The sequence below is a fragment of the Crassostrea angulata genome, chromosome 1 (assembly GCF_025612915.1).
Source record: "Crassostrea angulata isolate pt1a10 chromosome 1, ASM2561291v2, whole genome shotgun sequence".
In the NCBI taxonomy this organism is placed as follows: Eukaryota; Metazoa; Mollusca; class Bivalvia; order Ostreida; family Ostreidae; genus Magallana; species Magallana angulata.
Window position 1 is genome coordinate 30,499,338 of NC_069111.1, and position 14,426 is coordinate 30,513,763.

General features: G+C 32.7%; 1 protein-coding gene and 2 long non-coding RNA genes across 3 annotated transcripts; all 3 read right to left on the reverse strand.

Moving 5' to 3' along the window:
* Positions 1–1,074: 1,074 nt before the first annotated feature.
* Positions 1,075–3,106, reverse strand: LOC128166923 (uncharacterized). Its single transcript, XR_008241197.1, has 4 exons — positions 2,982–3,106; positions 1,568–1,693; positions 1,290–1,413; positions 1,075–1,120 (listed from the first exon to the last, which is right to left on the reverse strand). It is a non-coding gene; the product is annotated as an uncharacterized LOC128166923 (long non-coding RNA).
* A 3,033-nt stretch (positions 3,107–6,139) lies between these two features.
* LOC128166929 (uncharacterized) lies at positions 6,140–7,673 on the reverse strand. The gene is made up of 4 exons (XR_008241198.1): positions 7,530–7,673; positions 6,650–6,781; positions 6,352–6,475; positions 6,140–6,185 (listed from the first exon to the last, which is right to left on the reverse strand). It is a non-coding gene; the product is annotated as an uncharacterized LOC128166929 (long non-coding RNA).
* A 1,011-nt stretch (positions 7,674–8,684) lies between these two features.
* Positions 8,685–9,777, reverse strand: LOC128166933 (uncharacterized). The gene is made up of 3 exons (XM_052832407.1): positions 9,633–9,777; positions 9,347–9,459; positions 8,685–8,902 (listed from the first exon to the last, which is right to left on the reverse strand). Exons 1-3 carry the CDS (start codon positions 9,743–9,745, stop codon positions 8,742–8,744), a joined length of 387 nt encoding a protein of 128 aa, XP_052688367.1. The 5' UTR covers positions 9,746–9,777; the 3' UTR covers positions 8,685–8,741.
* Positions 9,778–14,426: the final 4,649 nt, after the last annotated feature.

Sequence of the window (14,426 nt, forward strand, 5' to 3'; positions counted from 1 at the left end):
CTCTCTCTCTCTCTCTCTCTCTCTCTGTGTGTGTGTGTAAACGGGCGTTAAACCATAGCCTCAAGCTACGGTCCAGAGTACGGCGTTATAAAAAATATAATATTTAAAAGTTGCATGTGCTAAGCGTTCATTTCTTGTAAATACCGTAAATGTATAATGCACATGTATTACCTACTAACTTGCCAGTCAAAGTGATAGGTATGAATTCCTCGATTTCTACACCTTTCGATCGGCAATCGACAGTCAATAAAAGAATTGAACGATTGTGTGAAAGAACGAGACGGAAGTGGAGATTGAAGGAGGTTTGTACATGTGCGTCTTCATTAGGCAAGTGTCCCATTCGTTTCTCTTCTGTTGCCCTATCACTTTCGGTGTAAATATATATACTATAATATCCACAAACCATTTACTGCAGATTTCTTTATTTTACCTGTCTCTGAACCCCCGATCACCCGCTCCATACATGAACACTGGTTTGTTTACATACATAAAAAATACAGTTCTTGATCCGCTTCCCGAGTACGGTTAAAGGTTGTTTAATAGGAGAAAGTTTGGGGCGGGTAAAGCTACAATTATTAACAGTAGTAAACTAAATGAAGAATTATTTAAATGGATTATTTGCACAAAATGTGGTATGGTATGATGTAAATATTTTTAAAAAATAGTGTTATTTTTATACGCGGCAAATTGCCGTAAAGTTTTTTTGTACATGTAAGTATTGTATGCACTGTAGCTTTACATTTTCTAACCCAAAATTTATACACAGAGCTACAGCTATATATGTTATGTACCGTATGTATTGTTTTATCACAAGTGTACACTTTCGAAAAATAGCCCAATTTCGACAGTCACGAGTACCCAATGGCATGTGAATTATGTTGTTGTTCTGTCCGTGCATAATGTAGTCTTAGTTAACCAGCAGCCAATTAGCGGTAAGCTGAATCCACCAATAAAAAAAACTGTGGTTAAGGTGCGGGTATTGTTTATTGAACGCGACGCGATCGGAAAAGTCAAACCAAATCGGTTTTAGTAATAAAATAACGTCCCGTAGTAATGATGAGAACAGATATCAAATAAGCTGTTTTATCATTTTTATTTCTGTCGATCGTCACACAATTATCTGAAAAATAAAAAATGAAATAAAAATGACAAAACTGTTATGGTTTCTTGATACCGAATTTTAATTATTGAGGGAAATTTGCATTCTTAATCCCTTTTTATAATTGCTTGCACAAGTCCTTCTGTCTGTCCTTGTCCTTCTCAATGGGTTTTTTTTTTGCGAATCTTACTTTGTAATTGATTAGTTTTGGTTTTGGTTGTTGGTACAATGGCAGAATCCGTCGACGCAATGTCTCTCGTCCCTGTCACAACCGAGGGAATCGGCGTCACGACAGGTGTCTCGGCTAGTACAGGCTGAAATAACGGCACAACCAATCGTTATCAGTGGAGTCAGTGGGATAAGTTGGGGGGGGGGGGGGTCGCTAACCTTAACGTACGAGAGAGAGAGAGAGAGAGAGAGAGAGAGAGAGCTGTCACTAATCAATATGAAATGAACAACTTCTCTTACCGATTCCATGTGTGTTGTGTGTGTAGCACGTGCATAAGTGGTGGGAGCATGCGAGGAAAGACCCACCGGCGCAAGCAGTGTTCACACAGTCCGATGTTTGAGTGCAAGACTCACTGCACACCACAGCTACAAAATTACATTTTGAGTTAATTCTTTTAACATGTTTTGTAATCGATTATTGTAATTCAATAAATCTCATTCATTTATTAACTTTAAATGACGTGCTAAAGTATATTTTGGGACATTTAGTAAAGTTTCTAAAATTAGTAAATATAGAAACATGCTTGATGTTAAAAACATGCGTGTTGTACTACAATGACTGTATCATATTTGTCACAAATAAAATAACATAGCAGCTTGGTTAGCTTTTTAATTCGGACAATGTATTGATTTATTATCCTCTTAGCAAACCAAAGAGGACCGAAAACCAATGGCTCGTGTAGGTGTAGACTTTACAGGAACTCAACCGCATGAGCACGAAGTTGACATACCGACGATTCGACCGAGTAAAAGGACTTTATTTTGTGTGACGTTTTACATGCTACTGATGAAAATAATACATTTTGTTTGTGATTTTTATCCACAACTGCATGCTCAAATTCGTCAACTGCGCCTGATCCTACACACAATCGAATCCACGCATCGCTGGTTAGTTGCAGGGGCCGAGTTTTCAATATAACCAATTGTGCACTTGCACATGGGTATATTGTATAAATTATTAAATGGTCATATCATAAACAGTTGCAAAAGAAAACTGCATAAATCATGTAAATATGTCAGACAATATCAGCACTTGATCAGCGATAGTTTACCTGTACATATTCTTTAGATCTAATTATTGCATATGTCAAAATTGGACGCGACGGCGTTTAAAAAGTCACACCAAAATGAATTGATAATAGTGCATGCACCGTTTCAAGCCCTGCCTAATTTTCTATGTAAAGCGCAAATTTTCAATTTTATACTGGGTATAAGTATGGTGACATTGTGATTTAATAAAGATATTAAATGTTAGGATTCTGATAACGGATATATATATCAAAGGGTAATGGTTGGCGAGTTTCAAGAATTACACCTATAAACGCACAAAGCTGCATGTACTTTACATTTATATGCGTTTCAAATGTTTACAATTGCTAGTAACAAAGGGGAAATCTTAGCTCTAACTGGATGAATTAACTGTTGATCATCGTAATTTTCAAAAGTTAATATTTTCACATTAGAAATAATGTACGAGGGGGTCGTGTAAAAAAAATGCTATAATTGTTAAAATAACAGTCTGTGAATTACAATATTTACTTTAAATGAACAAAAAGTTTATAAAAATGTCTACAAAATACTTTTAATCACTACCTCCAGGTAACTAAAAACATAATAACGTTGCTAGTTACCATTTCCACTATAGCATACTCACCGATAACGCAAGCAACAACAGCCAAGGAAAACACAGCTTTCATCTTCACAAGTTGTAAGTAATATGAATTCTGTGCCCAAAACCTGTTTATCTTATATAACCTAGAATCCTAGCGCGGAACTTCGTGACCAAATGTATAATTGTTATCAAGGTTAGGAGCTATATATAATATAGCTGCTTTTCATTAAAAAAATGTCCAGTTGAATACTGTTGAATATACTAAATCATATCCAGACAAAATACGTACAGAAAATGTTATTGGAAAGTACAATGTTAAACAAATTATAAAATATGATCTGCTTTAAAATTTTCGTTGATTAAATTTTTGGCCATGAACGATTATAATTTAGGAAAGAAATAATCCATTTGAAATATCTTTGCTTTAAAATGTAAATATATTCTCCAATCCTAATAAACCCTTCAAATAATTGTCCCTTTTGTCATCATATAGCGCAATATTGAAAACAAGGAATGTAAACAAAGATCATTACCAAGGAAAGATATTCTGCGCCTTTTTTTAAACCAGATACATGAAAATTGTAAAGCCTAAAAGAGGATTTGAAATAATATTCTTTAAAAATTGTCTATTGACCACTTATAGAGGGTTACATTATTTTTCATCTTACAATGTGAACCACCTTGTTGACTGGATTTTTTGTCACTTGGAAATGATATTTTATATAAAATGCATTCAGGTACAGACATTAAAATATTTACAAAATTAACATGTTTTAAATACATTTAATTTAAAAGTGATTGGAGTTTTACACATACTGTCCAATGGTTTAAGCAATGTACATGTACCTCTATTTATTTTGAAAGTGTTTTTAATACTAAATAACACAGAGATAACACTATCTTTGTTTTAAGCACCTGAATTTTTATCAATCAATTGCCCAGTAAACCAAATATCGAAAAATCCTACCCCCTCTAAAATAGATTTTTTTTAAATTCTTGCTCTGTGTAAAAAATATGGTCGACTGCATAGTGATAAATACGGAAGCGTATTAGTGCCACTCTATATATATATATATATATATATATATATATATATATATATATATATATATATATATATATATATATATATATATTTATTTTATTTTTTTTTTTTTTAAATTCCAACTTTAAAGTTGGAATTTCCAACTTTAATCTTAGAATTTCCAACTTTTAAGTTGAATTTCCAACTTTAATCTTGGAATTTCCAACTTTAAAGTTGGAATTTCCAACTTTAAAGTTGATGTTTCCAACTTTAAAGTTGGAATTTCCAACTTTAATCTTGGAATTTCCAACTTAAATCTTGGAATTCAATTCAACAAATTTATTCATTGTTCAAGATTATCATGCATATACTACCGTATATGTATGTGTTTTCTGAACATTCTTTGTTGACAATTGCAGAATAGATTATTGTTTCCATATAATCACTTTCCTAAATGTTTTTCAGTTCTATATTTCATTATGCTTAATCCTTTTAATTCTTTTATTTATTGAGGTATTTTTAAAATTTATTTTATATGTATATGATACAATCAAGCAACCTTTTATACACATGTATATATATTGATTATGACATAGTTATTGTTTACATGGAATTCAAAAAATAAAATTGAAATTATAATTATGACATGTTCTTTTATTTCCAGTGAGTTCGAGTTGTTGTATTATTATATTGAGTTCTTCTTGAAAGCGAATGAACTCCCCCATTCTTTTTATGAGTAAAGCACTGAACAAAAAATCATAGTTATGTATATATCTATCTATCTTTATATATATAAATATAATAAAAATCAACTTTAAAGTTGATTTTTCCAACTTTAAAGTTGGACAAATCAAAATCCAACTTAAAAGTTGGACAAATCAACTTTAAAGTTGGAAATTCCAAGATTAAAGTGGAAATTCCAAGATTAAAGTTGAAAATTCCAACTTTAAAGTTGGACAAATCAAAATCCAACTTTAAAGTTGGACAAATCAACTTTAAAGTTGGAAATTCCAAGATTAAAGTGGAAATTCCAAGATTAAAGTTGGAATTTCCAACTTAAAAGTTGGAAATTCCAAGATTAAAGTTGGAAATTCCAACATTAAAGTTGGAAAAATCAACTTTTAAGTTGGAAATTCCAACTTTAAAGTTGGAATTGTGAAGAAAAAAAATACAAAGTGGCACTAAAATACGCTTCCGTAGATAAAGTCTATCATGCAGTGGTAATTTTTTATTCATGTCTTACCCATCATGATTTCATTTTGCATAATATCAACAACTTTTTAAACAACCATTAAATATCATGCAACATCCTCACCCCTAGGAAAATGATAACCTTTAAAAGTCAAATATAAATGTTAATCTTTATAAAAACTACGGTTTTTAAATACTTTCATACGTCAATCATTTTACGAATCGTCAAAAATATTATGTTTTATATTATACACTTGAATTTTTTTTTTTAAAAACGTGAACATTTTAACATCGAAATTCGTATTTTTCAAGTTTTTTTTTCATTTCTGGCATGATTTTCACGTTGTATTACTGATAAATCATGGCATAAATAATCCCGTGTGTCCACTGAACAACACATTTTTTTTAGAATCCTCAATATGATAAAAAATACAAGATAAATTCAACACGAAAACGTGGCTTTTTAAGCCTGGTTAAATCTCGATGAATTCCGAATGCCAAAATAAATGAATGGAAGCGCATTCGTGTACAAACTTGATATGCGATTACACACTGCTATGAAACAATCCTTCGTTCTACATGTAATTTACCATATTAACTTCAATATTAATACATTTAAATAGGAACAAGATGGATACTCATCCAATCCACTTCAAGTGTGTAATTCTCGGTGCATTTGATATATATATTTTTTTATTTTAACCGATTCCAATTTACACTTTTCCGTGAATCAAAATATGAGGATAAATTTCAAAGAGACGCTATATGCATGTCCCTTTCTCTAAAATAGATCTATACTAATTGTATTTCACTATAGTTTAATCTATTCAACTAAAGACGCCTTACTGCGTTCATATTTAGAAAAGATTGTTTGGTCAACTTTCAATATCTTAGAATTTTTATTGGATAGGAAAACAGTATTTGTATATTAATTATAACCCGGATAAAATAACGTCCCGTAGAAATGATGAGAACAGATATCAAATAAGTTGTTTTATCATTTTTATTTCTGTCGATCGTCACACAATTATCTGAAAAATAAAAAATGAAAAAAAAAATGACAAAACTGTTATGGTTTCCTGATACCGAATTTTAATTATTGAGAGAAAATTGCATTCCTAATCCCTTTTTATAATTGCTTGCCCAAGTCCTTTTGTCTGTCCTTGTCCTTCTTAATGTTATTTTTTCGAATCTTACTTTGTAACTGATTAGTTTTGGTTTTAGTTGTTGGTACAATGGCAGAATCCGTCGACGCAATGTTTCTCGTCCCTGTCACAATGGAGGGAATCGGCGTCACGACAGGTGTCTCGGCTAGTACAGGCTGAAATAACGGCACAACCAATCGTTATCAGTGGAGTCAGTGTGATAAGTAGTGGGGTCGCTAACCTTAACGTAAGAGAGAGAGAGAGAGAGAGAGAGAGAGAGAGAGAGAGAGAGAGAGAGAGATGTGTATGTGTGTCCTTGATCATTATGAAATAAAAAACTTCTTTCTTACCGATTCCATGTGTGTTTTGTGTGTAGCACGTGCATTGGTGTGCGTGGTGGGAGCATGCGAGGAAAGATCCACCGGCGCAAGCAGTGTTCACACAGTCCGATGTTTGAGTGCAAGACTCACTGCACACCACAGCTACAAAATTACATTTTGAGTTTCTTTTAACATGTTTTCTAATCGATTATTGTAATTCAATAAATCTCATTCATTTATTAACTGCATAAAGCATGTAAATATGTCCGACAATAGCAGCACTTGATCAGCCGGGTAGTATACCTGTACATATTACTTAGATCTAATTAATTATTGCATATGTCAAAATTGGACGTGACGGCGTTTAAAAAGTCACACCAAAAAGAATTGATAATAGTGCATGCGCCGTTTCAAGCCCTGCCTAATTTTCTATGTAAAGCGCAAATTTTCAATTTTATATTGGGTATAAGTATGGTGACATTGTGATTTAATAAAGATATTTAATGTTAGGATTCTGACAACGGATAGATATATCAAAGGGTAATGGTTGACGAGTTTCAAGAATTACACCTATAAACGCACAAAGCTGCATGTACTTTACATTTATGTGTTTCAAATGTTTACAATTGCTAGTAACAGAAGGGAAATCTTAGATCTAACTGGATTAATAAACTTTTGATCATCGTAATTTTCAAAAGTTAATATTTTCACATTAGAAATAATGTACGAGGGGGTCGTGTAAAAAAAAATTGCTATAATTGTTAAAAAAATAGTCTGTGAATTACAATATTTACTTTAAATGAACAAAAAGTTTTTTTAAAATGTCTACAAAATACTTTTAATCACTACCTCCAGGTAACTAAAAACATAATAACGTTTCTAGTTACCATTTTCACTATAACCTACTCACCGATAACGCAAGCAACAGCAGCCAAGGAAAACACAGCTTTCATCTTCACAAGTTGTACGTAATATGAATTCTGTGTCCAAAACCTGTTTATCTTATATAACCTAGAATCCTAGCGCGGAACTTCGTGACCAAATATATTATTGTTATCAAGGTTAGTAGCTATATATAATATAGCTGCTTTTCATTTTAAAAAAATGTCCAGTTTATACTGTTGAATGTACTAAATCATATCCAGACAAAATACGTACAGAAAATGTTATTGGAAAGCACAATTTTAAACAAATTATGAAATGTGATCTGCCTTCAAATTTTCGTATATTATATTTTTGAACGATTATTTAGGAAAGAAATAATCCAATATCATGAAATATCTTAGCTTTAAAATGTATATAGATTCCCCAATCCTTCTAAACCCTTCAAAATCAAATAATTGGCCATTTTGTCATTATTTAGGGCAATATTGAAAATAAATAATGTAAACAAAGACTATTGCCAAGAAAAGGTGAAAAACAGTATTCCACGCCTTTTTAAACCAGATACATGAAAATTGTAAAGCCTAAAACAGGATTTAAAATAATATTCTTTGAAAATTGTCTATTGACAACCTATAGATTGTGACAATATTTTTCATCTTACAATGTGAACCACCTTGTTGACTGGATTTTTTGTCACTTGGTGATGATATTTTATATAAAATACATTAAGGTACAGACATTAACATGATTAAAATATTTACAAGCTGAGCATGTTTTAAACACATTTAATGTAAAAGTGATTGGAGTTTTACATATATTGTCCATTGGCATAAGCAATGTACCCCTAATTATTTTGAAAGTGTTTTTAATACAAAATTACACAGAGATAACACTATCTTTGTTTTAAGCCCAGGCACCTGAATTTTTATCAATCAATTGCTCAATAAGCCAAATATCGGAAAAAAAATCATACCCCCTCTAAAATAGTATTTTTTTTAATTCTTGCTCTATGTAAAATATATAGTCAACTGCATAGTGATAAAGTCTATCATGCAGTGATAATTTTTTATTCCTATCTTACTCATCATGATTTCATTTTGCATAATATCAACAACTCTAAAAACAACCATTAAATCATGCAACATCCCCACCCCTAGGAAAATGATAACTGCATACAAGATAAGATGAACATGTATTTATACAAAAGAGTCATACAAATAATACAAAAAACATATGTTTATTTTTTCTTCCCAATCTTTCCTGGTTTGGCTGAAGCAAAAATGGCTGATTCTCCAACAGTCACAGTTTCCAGTCTCTCTTGACACAGTTTAGCAAGTTTTTGTGCAATTATCATTGTACTTAAATGTTCGGTTTTGAAAATTACTGTCTGACCATCAGCTACAATTAAACAATAACAATTATGTTTAAGACTGAAAAGAAATGACTTCTGAAATTACTGGTAAATGATAAAATTGACAAAACATATGGGTAGAATACCAATACAAAGATTTATTTCTTATTTACAAAAAGTCTCAAGTAACTTTTTTTATAGAAAAATTCATGCTCTATAATATACAATAAAATAACTGCAGTAATCCATAAAATGAATGAATGATAGTATCTCTAAGCCGATTAATTGATTAATACGTGAAACACAGAAGGTTCCAACAATTATGCAATCTCCAGAATCAAAATATGAAAGTTTGTGAAAAGAAGTGGATAATAACTAATTATTATACATGTCCTTCAATTTTGATTTTAAATCATTTAAGCATGATTGTTTATATTTTTTGACAATGTAAATTGAAAGAAAATCTAGTCTTTACTCAATGATAAACCTACCAAAATCGAGCTTCATCTCTGGATTGCTTCTGTCACTTTTGATGTCAACCTTAGTTACTATACTTTGATTGGTATCTATCATCTTTGGTGAATTTACAATGCACATCATCTCTCTGAAGCACGAACAACAACAAATACAAATTACTTGTAGTCATTTTTTGTTAATAGTGCACAATGTCGTTATATCTTTCATATGAATTTATTTCACATTAGCATTTGTCCAAAGGCATTGGTGAACATTGGAATAGACACAAAATGCAATCACATAAAATTGGCATTATCTTACCGTATTGAGCGCACTCCATTGTGATATGGATCAAATGAAAATTTAATGGTTTTTAAAGGTTTTAAATTAATTTTCTTTATGAAAAAGTTAACCGCAACACCCTTGGCCTTCATGCTGATCAAATCGGAAATAGAAAGACAAAATGTAAATACAGAACCTTACGCAAAAATCCCGGAAAGACGAATTCATTTTTATTAACCGAACAACAAACTGAAAAGACCCCCCCCCCCCCTTCTCATTTCTCAAAAGCCGATAAATATATGGATTTTAATTAACCATACTTAAAAATTCTAAAGTCTTCGATAGACTGTGAAAATATCCTGAAAAATTGCAACTATATTTGATGTCATTAATTATTGTTATGTTATAATTTACGTGGTGTAACAATAAAACTAAATTTCCAATGATAAAAACTGATAGCACGAGGCTATCAGATAACAAGAGGCCCAGGGACCACATCGCTCACCTGTGCAACAATTGCCTTAATTCTGATCAAATTAGCATTACAGTATCAAAATATCTTGACAACTAAGTACAGTAGATCTTGCTAAAAAAAATTGAAAATCTGCAAATTTTTATCCACCTCTTTTTTTTCGGTAAATACCAAGCCCCTTTTGTTGTTGTACCTGTAAGAAGATTTTTCTCTATCCTATATACCCCTACCCCCCATTTCGTGGCCCCACTTTTCTCTAGGGAATCATGGTTTCATCAAACTTAAATCTGCATAACCTGTGCTTTCACACTAAGTACTGAGTTTTGGACTGAAAACTTTCCAAGAATATTTTTTAAGATTTTCTATATATATTCCTATGTAAAAATTCAAACCGCCATCACGGCCCCGCCCTACCACTAGGGACTGTGATTTTGCAAACTTGAATGTACACTACCCAAGGATGCCTCTACACAAGTTTAAGCTTTTCTGGCCAAATAGTCTTTCAAAAGAAGATCTTTAAAGATTTTCTCTATATATTCCTATGTAAAAATTCATCCCCCATTGTGGCCTGGACTATCATTAAAACAAACTTGAATCTATATGATCTTGGGGTCCTTCCACTCAAATTTGGGCTTTCCTGGCCTAATAGTTTTGAGAAGAAGATTTTTAAAGATTTTCTCTATATATAAAAATTTATTCCCAAATCGTGGTCCCACCCTACCCCCGGGGACCATGATTTGAACAAACTTGAATCTACACTACCTGAGGATGCTTCCATTTTAATTTGAGCTTATCTGGCCTAATAGTTTTTGAGAAGAAGATTTTAAAGATTTTCTCTATATATTCCTATGTAAAACTTGATCCCCCAGTTGTGGCCCCACCCTACCCCCAGGGACTATGATTTGAACAAACTTGAATCTACACTACCTGAGGGTGCTTCCATTTTAATTTGAGCTTTCCTGGCCTAATAGTTTTTGAGAAGAAGATTTTTAAAGATTTTCTCTATATATTCCTATGTAAAACTTGATCCCCCCATTGTGGCCTCACCCTAACCCCAGGGACTATGATTTGAACAAACTTGAATCTACACTACCTGAGGATGCTTCCATTTTAATTTGAGCTTTTCTGGCCTAATAGTTTTTGAGAAGAAGATTTTTAAAGATTTTCTCTATATATTCCTATGTAAAACTTGATCCCCCAATTGTGGCCCCACCCTACCCCCAGGGGCCATGATTTGAACAAGCCTGAATCTATACTATCTGAGAATGCTCCCATTTTAATTTGAGCTTTTCTGGCCTGATAGTTTTTGAGAAGAAGATTTTTAAAGATTTTCTCTATATATTCCTCTGTAAAAATTGATCCCCCAATTGTGGCCCCTCCCTACCCCTGGGGACCATGATTTGAACAAACTTGAATCTACACTACCTGAGGATGCCTCCACACAAGTTTAAGCTTTTCAGGCTGAATAATTTTTGAGAAGAAGATTTTTTAAAATACCAATAAATTTTCAATAATTTTCAATTATCTCCCCTTTAAAGAGGGCGTGGCCCTTCATTTGAACAAACTTGAATCCCCTTCACCTAGTGGTGCTTTGTGCCAAATTTGGTTGAAATCTGTCCAGTGGTTCTTGAGAAGAAGATGAAAATGTGAAAAGTTTACAACGACGACGACTACGACAACGACAGACAACGGACAAATTGTGATCAGAAAAGCTCACTTGAGCCTTTGGCTCAGTTTAGCTAAAAACTATACATGATTTGTTGGTTTTTAATTATTTTCAACGCAGAAATACATGTATGCATAATTTGTGGGTTTTTAAAATAATATTATTTGCGCGAATACTTAATCTGTATATATCATATTTTGAAGTCCTCATAAATAGATGTTAAAATTTAGTTGTTTTTGAGAGCCCCCCTCCCCCCCCCCCCCCCCTTGAAAACAAGTTGAGAAAAGTTTTGAAAGTGGCAAAAATGACAAATATATTATGTACTGTCAATCATTTTAGAGGGATTTGTATTTTCGCGGATTTAGTGGATACTCCCCGAATCCATGCACATTCCCGGCATGAACCAGTAAATAGCAGAAAATCAAAATACGAACATTCTTGAATGCAAACGATTTTACAGGATCTGTCCCCAAGAGGTCTAAGATCGTGCAGATATTATTAATCGAAAAACAAATATCAATATCAATATCTCTATCTTCGCCAGTAGTTATTAATTTCAAATTATATTAATTTCAAACCCATCATGGTCCCGTGTCACGCGGAGGATCTGTGGACACGAACAGATTTAGATAAGCAGACCTGATATCAGTTCTCTTTCACATAATAAACCGAGACAAAAATGAAAACAGCGCTCTTATTACTGTCTTTAATTGGTAAAGTATATATTTATATTTTTTTCAGATCAAGCCTTTAAAAAATAGTAAAAGAAATTCAGTTCGCCTGCATGAAGTAAGCGTGTGAATTTTGTAGGTCTGTGCGTTTCTGAGTACTGTGGTTGGCACGGCGACACATCTAAGTGCACCACCCTCTGCAGCAATGGATTCCACCTGACATGCGTCAACTACCAGTGCACGTGCGCTCACTCAGCTCCAGATACAAGTAAGTGACATTATGTTTAAAAACGTTTTCTTAAAGAAAATAAAACTATCATTATTCGTATAAATATGCATATTTCTGACAAAATATTTTCACTCTACACCAGCCTGCTCCTCTGTGGACAAATGTAACTCCCTTGGAAAATGTCCAGTCAACATGCACTGGGAGTGTCTGTCGGACGGTCACTGCCATTGCCGAACTAACACGTAAGTTGGTCACTGCCATTGCTGAACTAACACGTAAGTTGGCCATATCTATACCAACGTGAACCATTGCATTATCTATTGAATCGGGAAAAATTGCAAGAATATCCAAGAAAATGCGATGATGCGAACAATATATTCAAAAGGCAAAACATAGTCAAATTATTTCTACTTGCACCCCACTCTTTTATGTCTACATGTATACTCAGTATAAAGAAAAAATACGCAAAAGATTATACTAACATAAATTGTAAGAGCAAAAATGTAATTGTAAGAGTAAAAAATGTAAATGTATAATGTAACAGTTTATGAAATTTATTTGTTAATAATCCTTTCATACTATTCAGTTTCAGATTGTAAACTCCGCAAACCGGCGAAGTTCTCTGTACCAATGATCGGAATAAAAAGATCTCTAGTATTTACACATCGAGTTTTTTCTCTCTGTGAGCTGCAATGTTCTTCAACATTACAAATGATAGAACATGTACCATAAAAGCGGCGGAAATTTTTTTATATACACAACTGTCATGTGTTGCTGGTCATAATGACGAATTAATTTTATAATAAATATGATGTTCTTATACCTGCATATTCAAATCATAATGGACATGCATTTTTATAGGGAAATATTTACATTTTCAACTGTTTTTGTCTGCGATAACATTACGGATCAATTTTGAAGCCTATAGCCCAATACTTTCATAAAAGATGAGCGACACAAAATGGGCGTGTTTTATAGCATAACCGAAACACGGTGTTGGTTGCGCCGCGTAGTAATACATAGCAAAATAGTGGTTTTAAAATGCTGTTATCAAGTGCAGAAATAGGAAATATTATCAGTAATAAGGAGCTATTCTTTGAATATCATGAAGTGATAATTTCGATCGGAGCGTGTTCAAATCTATCATAAAGCCCTATGGGCTTTATTAGATTTGACCACGCCCCGACCAAAAGAGAATCACCTCATAATTACTCAAAGAATGATTCCTCATTTTTTAATCAATATGCGCTTTAATTTCATCATTTATCTTCATTTATTCTTTATTCACTTAAGCTTTAAAGCCCATCCGTATTAAGTTTTAAGATCAGTATTAAATCAGTATTATCTTCCTAAGGTAGCTAGCAATATGCGTGATGAAATCATGCATTTCAACCTGGTAATACTTATTTACAACGCGCAAAAAGCGTAGTGCTTGTATTGTTACATCATTTAATGCAGTCTTCTGAATTGATGCTTTTGCCGAGTTACAATTTTTTGCAAAGTGATTTTCAAGATCCCCATCAACACCCTTCCTATAACGGAAGTGGGAATCATGACTCAGTCAATGCACAAAAACGAATATCCATCCTTATTTTTACTGTAGTCGATAAGGACTCCCAGTACAAGCATTTTTCTCATAGTAGCTTCTAACATTCTTCTCCGAATGAGTATTATACAAATAGCATCTTAAAATGAAAATATGGTAGACATTAAAACTATGCCAGTTATCAATTAACGTTTGCGGAAAAAAACGACTTTGGTGGCTTTTAATAAAAAATAATTCTAACCAATAACG